This window comes from Myotis brandtii, unplaced genomic scaffold (assembly GCF_000412655.1).
Source record: "Myotis brandtii unplaced genomic scaffold, ASM41265v1 scaffold493, whole genome shotgun sequence".
Taxonomy (NCBI): Eukaryota; Metazoa; Chordata; class Mammalia; order Chiroptera; family Vespertilionidae; genus Myotis; species Myotis brandtii.
The window spans coordinates 3094937-3106683 of NW_005368827.1; the positions used below are offsets into that span (position 1 = coordinate 3094937).

General features: G+C 36.6%; 1 protein-coding gene across 1 annotated transcript in view; it reads left to right on the forward strand.

The window, feature by feature from the left end:
• Positions 1–11747, forward strand: part of LRP1B (low density lipoprotein receptor-related protein 1B) — a 1756854-nt gene that overhangs the window by 1475037 nt on the left and 270070 nt on the right. The window contains exons 50-52 of the mRNA XM_014548045.1: positions 609–731; positions 2302–2421; positions 7580–7708. Of these exons, the coding sequence (XP_014403531.1) occupies positions 609–731; positions 2302–2421; positions 7580–7708 (372 nt within the window). The remainder of the gene's footprint in view (positions 1–608; positions 732–2301; positions 2422–7579; positions 7709–11747) is intronic.

Consider the following 11747-nt stretch of genomic DNA (forward strand, 5'->3'; position numbering starts at 1 on the left):
TTCACAATCTAATATACTTTTTATTTCATGATATTTCTGCAAGGTATAAAAATTTTAGAGATTGTATTGTAACTTGTTTTTCTTCCTTAAAATAGAGAAAATTTATTTGAATCTTCTTAAAGCATACTCAAACTATAGGGCAGTAGTAATATCAAGTCCACACTTTGTAAGCAAAGATCCACTCATATTTTTATAATATCATTTGTTTTTTATGATTAGGGAATTAAGAATATTTTCCACCTAAAATGATTATTTAGCCTTAGGTTCATTCATTTTATACTCATTTCCATTATTTTAAATATATATGTATATGTATATATATATATATATATATTTCTAAAACTCCACATTATTTATATATAAATAGTTTTTCCCTTATTATAATCTTTCTTTAGATTTGATCAATATATCTTCCTAGTTTCCTCTGATCTGTGCCAGTTTTTCAGGGTTTTTTTGTTTTTTTGTTTGTTTTGTTTTGTTTTCATGACCTTGACATTCTTGAAGAGAATATCTTGGTTCCGTTTTAAGATTTCTATTTATTTATCACCTATATTTCAGAAGTCTAAGATTAATTAATTTTTGACACTACGTTCTATATTTTGTCACAGTGCAAAACAAACACAAATGTGAAGAAAATTATTTTGGTTGTCCTAGTGGAAGATGCATTTTGAATTCCTGGATATGTGATGGTCAGAAAGACTGTGAAGATGGACTTGATGAATTACACTGTGGTGAGTGAGACATTATACCTTGCTTTAACTTTATAAACCGTATTATTATTTATATACTGATCTTCACTTAGGTATTTTATTCAAAATACTGCTAATTGGTTTAACATCAATTTTTATTTTTGTTAAATAATACAAAATGGTATAGATTAAATAGAACATAAAAACGTAAAACAAAGAATTACAATCACCTGTTCTAGTCTTTTCTTTTAAACTTTTCTGTTTTTTAATTATGTCCATCAATTTAAATTACATACTTATACCTTAATTGTTTTACTTATTACTTTTAGATGCTAATATATTTATTTTCTGATATGAAAAATGAGGATTTAGCTCACACTATTTATCATACTCCTCCTACCTATAACTGACTATTATTATTCTAAATGTATCAATTAATTTCGTGGATAACTTTAAATATTATGCTTAAACCTGGATTTTATCCTTCATCACCTACCGTTTAATTTCTGTGTGTACACATTTCATTTCACTTGGTAAGGTAAGAAAGCATTTTTAAAATTTATTTAATAAAACGTATGGTTTTATTTTTTATTCCACCCCAGTATATATTTTATTGATTTGAGAGACAGAGGAAAGGTGAGAGAGAGAGAGAGAGAGAGAGAGAGAGAGAGAAGCAACATTGATGTTAGAGAGAAACATGGATCAGTTGCCTCCTGAATGTGCTCTGACCAGTGGAATGTGCCCTGACCAGGGGGGCGGGGTTGGGGCAAGGGCAAGACGAAAACTTTTGAAAATATTTTATAGTGTCAAGATAAAAAAAATATTTTTACAGCAATTTATATTTTGAAGACTTTAATTTGGGAGGGTTTTATTTTTGGATCTTTCATGGTGATAAAAAAGCTGAGTGGAAGAACAGGCTGAAGGTAGAGGAGAGCAGTCACAAACCTGGCTTTGGAAATTAATAAAGTGTACTATTCCTAATGCATAATTTGGTCATAACATACCAGCTGCCCTGCCAATGAATTTGGATGTTATTAGTCAGACTTAACATTTCTCAAGGGAGAGAAACAAAAACATCAAAATAATAAGTATGTATAGGTATGTTTAACCATCAAGCTAAAACCCCATCAGTCACCTGATTTTTAAAAACATAAATACTGGTATATGCTGATGTGTCCACCATATTGTAACCTTGCCTAGGATGTAATTTTTCTATAATTGTTCAAAAATATATTAAAAATTATAAAGAATAACTAGGCCACCCCTGGAATATTTATTTTATATCTGTTCATCACACCACACTTATTTTTTTTAATGGCAACCTGGAGTAGGGGAGTACCATCGTAATGACTAGCTCCAAGTCATACCCTGTGAGAACTGCGTTGAAGGAAGAATGTTGCTAACATGGAAACGCAGAGGGAATATGCAAGCTGTTGTCAAAATATTATAGAGCTGTCACAGAGAAGAGGAATTTGCCTTGGTTTATTATAGGATTGTTGATTTTAGTAAAGTCTGGAGAAGAATGTCCTTACTCTCATATTTGTCCTAAGATGGTCCCAAATATATATTTTTTTGTTTGCACCTAAAACAGACATTCTTGTTTGTTTTCTAGATTCTTCTTGTTCTTGGAACCAATTTGCCTGTTCTGCACAAAAATGCATATCCAAACACTGGGTGTGTGATGGAGAGGATGACTGCGGAGACGGACTGGATGAAAGTGATAGCATTTGTGGTGAGCTGTTCCTTTGTGCTCTCACTCCATTTTTAGAAGCATGTTACATATGTCCTATCATATTAGAGGACGCATAAGACCTTGTTTTCTACTTATCTTAGCATTAAATTTGTTTATACAGTCATATGTATCTGTTTTTATTATTTTTATGACAGTCTGTTATTCTATTTTTCTATATACAATTGTTCTTCAATGTTTAGGTTTCTTTTTAATATTGACACAGTGAACATATTTGTAAATTTTATTTCTAGTCTTCAATGCTATTTTGGAATAGATTTCAATAACTGAAATTATTTGGGTCAAATGATCAAATTTTTATGGCTCTTAATATGTATTGTTAACTTGCCCTCCAAAACTATATCAATTTGTATCACACAAGTCACACATGTTACTTGTATGTGTGTGTGTGCATTATAGTAATCACTAGAGGCCCAGTGCATGAATTTGTGCACCAGTGGGGTCCCTGACCTGGCCTGTGGGATTGGGCCAAAACTGGCTCTCCGACATCCCCCGAGGGGTCCTGGATTGCGAGAGGGCACAGGCCAAGCCGAGGGACCCCCTCGGTGAACGATTGGGGCCAGGAAGGGACTGCAGGAGGGCTCCACAGCGTGTCCAGCCTGTCTCACTCAGTCCTGATCAGCTGGACCCCAGCAGCAAGCTAACCTACCAATCGGAGCATCTGCCCACTGGTGGTCAGTGCACATCATAGCAACTGGTCAACTGGTTGACTGTCTGCCCCCTGGTGGTCAGTGCACAGCATAGCAAGCGGTTGAGTGGCCTTAGCATATCATTAGCATATTACTCTTTGATTGGTTGAATGGACGACTGGACAACCGGACACAGCATATTAGGCTTTTATTATATAGGATTATTATTGATTTGTCTTCAATGGGAAATAAGGAGGGTGGCTATTATATGTTATTTTGAAATGTACTTAAACACACACACAATACAGTGTACATATAATGTGTTGTAGTACTGTGCACCTGAAACCTGTATAGTTTTGTTAACTAGTGTCACCCCAATAAATTCAATAAAAAGGAAAAAAAAAATAAAACTTTCTATTCCTTCATATAAAATAAAATAAAATTCAGCTTTGTATAATTAGAGGTATAGTTTTAACATCTATATTTAACTAATGTATGTTAACTACACAGCCAATATAATTACTTTTAAAGAATCACAAACATTTAACAAATAATTTATATGGAATTAACTGGATTTCTTAAGGGGTAAAAAGAAGGAAGAAATATTATTTCTATGAATTTATTATACTTGACCAGTTTATAATTTATTTATGTCTATCTGTCTCTCTGATCTGTTTCTATATATGTTTGTATTTATAGATATACTAGAGGCCCAGTGCACGAAATCCTTGCACTGGTAGGGTCCCTAGTGGCTGCCGGCTGCCAGCTGGGTACTCCCTCCCTTCCCCCCTGGTCAAACTCCCCGACAACAATTTGCATACTCTGTTTTTATTATATAGGATACTCTTTACTCATTATAAAAGCTGTATTTCATAGCTCTTTCATCCTCATATTAGAGAGAAAAGCTCCTGAATCATTGAATAAGGCGCACAAATAGAGTTAAGTATACTTACCAATTTATTAAATGTCAGGTGTCTGGCCCACTCTTTAGGTTATGGAGACAGGTATATAAGATTTTGTAATGTTCAAGCTAACCTGAAGTTCTCTGGAAATAACATAAAATTGGAGCTATCCTTTGAAATCAGACACTTTATTTTCTTGTATTTAAGTTAACCAAAATTTACTTTTTATTTATACAGCTGAAACAACTTAGTTATTCAACAGATAAAGGTAAATATAAAAAGATCGCTATGATAAAGCTCTGAAAAGAAAAAGAAATCAGCAATCAAGTAGACACCTGGCCATTGCCTTTTAACTACTTTGTTTCTATTTGCTATTAAATCTTTCTTTAATTTCAACAGAAAAATTAGTTCCTTACAATGGTTTGAGCAAGTCCCCAGTCTTTACAATAATATTGTGTACTCTCTGTTTAACCCTACCTTAAATGGCTCCATTGATAGCTCTATTTTTTTTTCTGACTGGGCACTGTGTAACAAAATGGATAAATTACCTAAAGTCATACAGTGTTGAATTTCAGCTCTGTGATCATGGGCACAGGTCCATTTTATTCCTTATTTCTCAAATGCCTTACCTATTAAGTGGGTACAAAATGATCTATCTTTTTGTCACTCTTGTGATTAACTAACATGACAAGTGTGTACTATATAAATGAATTTGTTCCCTTCTCTCTTGTTATATTTCTTCTGCTTCCTCCTTTATTTTTCAGAGTTATTTTCACATCTATCATTATTGTCACTGGCAATATTATTGCTGTGTCCATTGATATCATTATGCCTATATCTATCAGTGTCCTGAGAATATTTTTTAAAAGATTAAAATCGTAAAGGACATGTTTACCTGTTTTCAAAACACCCAGTCAATTTAATTTAATTACAGACTGAATTTTGTATACTAACCACCAAGCTGGTGACAAATAAAAATTACTGTTTTAGACCAAACATCAGCCAATGATCCAAACCTAATATTTTAGGATTGGAAAGGAACTTTATAAGTAGTTTATCTCAGTGGTTCTCAACCTTGAGTGCACAAAATGTCCTTCTCAGAGTGTGTTGAAATGTCGATTCTTAATCCCCATCTCCAAATATTCTAATGAGGGCTGTAAACACAATCTTCCTTAAGCAAAGATCTGAGGATCCTATTTGGAAATCATAGTGTAGTCCCTTTCCATCATTTGATCATAAAAAAAGAGAAACTCACAGAGGTTAATATATTTGCCGAGGTCTCAGAGGATCAGAGATGACAGAGCTAGGAACAGAATTCAGATTTTTGAAATACTTACTAAATAAGAGAGTAACTCTTACCAATCAAACCTTGTATCTGCATATGTGCACAGGATGGATCTGGTGGAGTTCCTTCAGCTTGTCTTCCTTCTCCCTGGGGATTCATATCCCTGAGGAAGTCAGTGTGTCTTCGGATGAGTGGTAACTGAGGAATGAAGCCATGGGTTTTTTTCTTTGGGACATTTTCTTTCCAATTGACTATGATGTTTTGACATGCTCTTAACATAAAAACTGTTGAACAGTATCAAGGGAGCCAGAAAATTAGCTGCATGAAGCCTTATGCCATTTCATAGTTTGAGGTATCTGACTAATTATGTAGTCATAACCTACATTTTGCAGACAGTGAAATTCAGATGCCAGTCTTCTCCAAGGTCAGACAGAATTAAATTTCCCAACAGCCAAATCAATGCTATGTCTATTATGCCTACCTTGAGAATAAATTAGGATAATAATAAAAACGTAGGCCAGAAGCAGAAAAAAGTTCATTTTTAAATCTCAAGCTTAATAACAAAAATATTATAGAAATTAGAGCACAAATTGAGAGTATAATAGTGAAAGTTACACTATGTTCTTATGGCAAGCTTGAGAAGATAGATAAGAAGAATAAATAATATAAAAATAAATTCTGTAGGAAGATAATTTCATTTTCAAAGGTACTAACGACATAACAGGTAGGAGGTAAATTCATTTTTAAATGACAGCAACATTTATTTAATAGTTTTTATTATTTTCTCCAGTAATAGATATCATATTAAACTTCATTCTGTTAACACTTATCCTCAATCAAATGAGCAAATTTGAATTATCTGGGGGACTTTTCAGAAGTCATTTGCCATCCTGTTCTCCAAACTAAAGTATATGTCAAGGCAAGGCCTATTTATGTTGGAAAAGGTCACTAGGGGGTTCTGTTTTCTCACCCTGCTGCCCCCTCATATTACAACATGGCATTGAAAGCAATGGCATTTATGCTCCTAATAACTCTGTGGCCCAGAAGATGATATTGATAATCCAATAATCCATGTTGATTATTGCTTAAATGTTTGGAAACAAATATCTTTACTCAATCTACTCAGTCTTTTTCTTCCTGGGAATATTAATGTTTTCTGAATAATCTTAACACTATGATTTTTAGAATCTTTTTTATGGGCAGCTTTTGGTCACAAGAAAAATGAAATTAAAGAATAGTTGGATTTGAGGATCCAATTAATAATTGACTCAACAAAATCGATATATATATAAAAGACTAATATGCAGATTGTCCCCTCAGGAGTTCGATCGCTTGCTGTGACGTGCGCTGACCACCAGGGGGCAGTGCGGAATGAAGGAAGGCCCTGGCTGGCAGCCCGCAGTAGGGGAAGGAAGGCACCAGCTGGTAGCTGGCAGCCGGAAAGCCCCGATCGGCCCCAATCGGCTCTGATTGCTGTCCAGGCCTAGGGACCGTACCCATGCACGATTTTCTGCACTGGGCTTCTAGTTTTTATATACTAGTAAATAACAAACAAAGGTGCCATTCAATATGTATAGCTATACTTGGGGCTAAGGAAACATCCTGAGAAAGAATCATTTTCTAATTTTTCTTTTATGCTTACCCTATGCCCATGTAAGGAGGAACGAAGAGGAAGCATTTTTGACTTTTTGAATTTATAAGTCAATAAGCATTTATTTCTTTTGCAGTGTATATTTGAAAAACAACATCATTCAAATAAAGGAACATTAAATTGATAAAGCAGAGAAAATATAGGTTCTGTTTATCAAGTGTGTAAAAACAAAGAGAATATGCATACATTTATTCTTTTCAACAACACAGAGTGGGGATAACAATAATGGCAGAAGTGGTTAAGACAAGGTGCTTAGGTTTGCAATTTCCTTTTCTGTGAAATGAGATTAATAGCAATTCCACTATTTGGGGTTGTTGTGAGTATTAAATGAGTTATTATGTTAAGTGCAAATCCTGATATGTTCAGTTCTTTTAAACATTTCTTTTTCAGTTTATTCAAAATTCTGTGACATTTCTGTGCTTTGCTATATTTTACAAAGAGAAAATATCATTATTTTCAGCCAGGTAGCTTTCATAGATATAACTGAAGTTATAAAGGAATGCATTTTGAGAGGGAAATGTGTAAACATCTATAGGAGAAGGATACTATTTGATGATTCCAAGTAACTTCAGTCTCTTTTGTCTGCCTCCCTTCTTTCTATAGGGAATGTCAATGGTAGACTTTTTCCAGCAGACACGCAGTGACCTTCATGCGTCTTTCCTTTGGGTTTCAGGTGCCATCACCTGTGCGGCCGACATGTTCAGTTGCCAGGGCTCCCACGCCTGTGTGCCGCGACACTGGCTGTGTGACGGTGAGCGGGACTGTCCGAATGGAAGCGACGAGCTCTCCACAGCGGGCTGCGGTATGGACATGCGTGGGGCTGTGTGTGTAGGAAAGCGGCTGCACATCCTCACACATTTGCTTGTGGACTGCTCACCCTATCACATTGCTCTCACTTTCTCACCCCCTGGACTCACATGTAGTGTCAGAACTAATGAGGTGGGATGTTTATCATAGCAGTTCAGCAAGCCCTCTGATCCCTTCAAAGCCGTTCAAACATGCACAATTGGGTTATGCATTTTAAAATCGTAGGGTTTTTTTTTTTTTTTTTTTTGGTGAACACAGCACAGATTTATCATTTCACTTCTGAGATAATGTAACGCCCTGATATTTGTGTGAGTGCGGTAGGGTTGTTACTTTCTATTTAGCATCTTCTACCCTGTCCTCTCTCCCCGGCCGTGACAACTTTTAGATTTGCTCATTCCAGATACTCTGTAAACGACTTCTGTGATCCCAAGTAACTACTGATCAGAAGGTCAGTGAACACCTATTAGCCCTATGGATAGGGTATTAACCCTCAGGTCAGGTGAAAATAGTGTGGGTATAGCTGAATGAAGCTGGGGGATCAGAGGTACACCTGTGGAGGTCACACAATTTACTACGTTTCTGACTCTAGGTAACCTCAGGAAATTTACAGGGAATTACTTAACAATAAAAATTTAGGTAAATACCTTTGCATGATCAAGAAAACATAGAGACTGAATATTTGAATGTGGGTCCCAAGGTCGCATAGGGAATCTGCCCAGCTGAGCAATTGATCAAAAACATGGCTGTGAACTCTGCTAATTAAAAGTGAATTCTGCCAACCGTCACTCCAATGACCTGCCTTCAGGTTTTGAAAAGTTTGAAGCCATAATGTAAGTGTGTGTGTATGTGGTGTGTGTATAAGGGGAATAGCTAAAGCAGAGAGGAGAAAGAACACTTTGAGCAGGCTTATGTGCACAGAATCCATGCTACTGTAGAATAATTCACTTTGATCTTGAAACGGATGTGTGTGTCTGTAAAGGTCAATGGGGCCGCTGAGGGCTACATAATGAAGGATTGCACATCAATTCAGGGATCCAGATGGTCCCAGTATAGTGTTGCTATTGTAACAGTTAACACTCTGGGAGGCATATTAACACTTTGGGCCACATGGGTGCTATTAAGTAAATTATTCTCAAATACAATAAATTGTCCTCAAGTGATCTGAAACTGTTAATGCCAAATAAGCCTCTGTTGCTTAGTGCTTTAAAGAACAATTCATGTATTAGAACTGGCATAATTCACTGGAGTTATATAAGCTGTTGCACATTTCAAAGTTAGAGAACTTATTAGTAACTGAGTTTTACTTTAATTATAATGGGCAATTTGTAATGCTGGTTCTATCTGGCTTTCATATTGTTTTTTTAAATAAATTTCTTGAAAATAAATCATACTTGACTAGATTTATATATATATATAAATATAAATGCCTATTCACGTAGCTGTTTCAGTCATTGAGTTGAAAGCAGAGGTTTTCTTTCTTTGTAGAGTTTGAGGCAGCCTCGGGTAGGGAACTGATAGGCATGTAAGAGAATAATTATAATACCTCAAGTGTTAGAAAAATCCTATATAATAAAAGTCTAATATGCAAATTGTCCCCTTAACCAGGAGTTCAATTGCTTGCTATGATGTGAGCTGACCACAGGGGGTGGCGCAGAACATGGTAGGCGTTGGCAATGCACTGCAACCTCTCTCTGGCTATCTGGGGGCGGGGGTGACAGGACGGAGGTGCAGTGAGAATGTGGGGTATCCGCCGAGCTTGCTCTCCCTCCCCCTACTACCCTCCCTGGGGATGCCAGGGCTCATGTGCCAGGGAAGCCCCCCCCTGTGCTCAGGTGCCAGGCGGCCACGAGGAGCTCACCCCCCACCCACGCGGTCTCCTTTGGGCGAGCTGTGCCACAGCTGCTGGTACCACAGGGGCTGGTTGGGCTCTCTGTGGGTTTACGCAGGAGCAGGTCTGTGAGGCTGGCTGGGTGAGCACACATTGCCTGCTCGGCTTCTGTGCGGCACCGCAGGGCAGCCCAGAGGCCCACGCTGCGCCCCAATCTGTGGTGTCTGGCTGCTCTCACCACATCTCGGCGTGGGGACTCAAGCTTGGTGACTTAGGCAGAGGGGGACAGGCAAAGGCCCAGGGGCCCAGGTGCTGCCCAGGGCCCAGAGGTCAGCTGGGATTTGCCCTTCCACAGTAGATGCTTGCACTTTGATCACCAGCCAGGACTAGGGATCATACCCGTGCACGAATTTCATGCACCGGGCATCTAGTATATATATAAAAGATACTAGGTCATCACAAAGAAATATATAAAAGGAAGGACTTCAATAAAAAAGCAAAGCTATAATCTGAGTTATAAAGTTCAAAGAGAAGAAAGAGTTATTTTGGATTGAGGAAGGTGCCTCTTAAGACATAGAAGGGAAAGGTTGGAAGGCATCTAAACTTTTTCGAGTGTTCATTATATGTCCATTATTTTTGGTGGGTGCTTTTATTTACATTAGTGAATTTCTACAATATCTTAGTGAAGTGTTTTGGGGGATCTTCCAAAAATAATTGTCAGGTAGAAATTTAAAGAGCATCTAGGAATTTGAGTACATAAAATGAGCTGATCTGCTTCTTACAATTTACCTAGTTCTTACAAAAAAATTATCAGGTAGATTTTATTATCTTCATTAAGTGCATAAAGAAACAGATGCACAATCCAGAGGGTGTGGGTCAGTGGTTGAGTATCAACCCTGAACCAGAAGGTCACGGTTCGATTCTCTGTCAGGGCACATGTTGGAGTTGTGGGCTTGATCCCCACCCAGTAGGGGACATGCAGGAGGCAGCCGGTCAATGATTCTCTCTCATCATTGATATGTCTATCTCTCCCTCTCCCTTCCTCTCTTAAAAAAAAAAAAAAAGAAAGAAATATGCACAAAGAAGATAAATAGCTTTCTCAGGATACAAATGTAAGAGGCAGAGTGACTTTTCTGCAAAGCCTTTCTCTTTCCCGTATATGATGATGAGAATTAAGATATAATCAACATATAACCTGGTATTAGTTTTAGGTATATAACATGATTTGATATATGCATATTTTGTGAAATGATAACCGCAATAAGATAGTGAACATTCATTATATAGCAGATTATTGACATTGGAAATCTCTCAAACCTTGAATTTTATCATAGCACTTATCCTTTAAATGTAAGAAAATGTAATCAAAAAATGTTTATATGATCTCTTCAAACCTCTATGATTCCATGCACATTATATAAAAATTTATTTCATCTGCACAAATTGCCATTTTTTGAACATCTGCTGAAATTTTAAAGCTCATTTTGATCAACCATTTTTCCCCACTGGTGAGGACCCTTGCTAGATAGAACACAAATTTCATGGGTCACTTTTTTTAAAGGATTGATATTTTGTTTCTCAATTTAATGTGATACTTGTGGTTGTGCCCATCACACCTTAAGTATTAACCCATTTCAACTCTTGAAGTCACCTATTTTATTTTATTTTGAAAACAGTAACTTTCTCAGACTTTATACCAGGGGTCCTCAAACTACGGCCCGTGGGCCACATGAAAATACAAATATTGTATTTGTTCCCGTTTTGTTTTTTTACTTCAAAATAAGATATGTGCAGTGTGCATAAGAATTTGTTCATAGTTTTTTTTTTAAACTATAGTCCAGCCCTCCAACAGTCTGAGGGCCAGTAAACTGGCCCCCTGTTTAAAAAGTTTGAGGACCCCTGCTTTATACTATTCTTCCATTTTTTAATGAGCATTGGCACTTGTTGGTATTTTTAGGTTCATTTTTTGACAAATAAAGCAAGGTTTTTATCCCTTACTAGCATTGGTGCAGAAGAGAGAAAAACTCAGCCACATTATTACACTTGATTAACTTTTTAAATTTGTATGTATGTATGTATGTATGTATTTTAATCTTTATTGTTAAATCACATAATGACCTTTGGATTCCACCTTTAACAAACTTACAAATTGCTCAAAGGCCTGAAATGTTGGGTTCACTCTAGAACAGTTGAATGCATTAATACT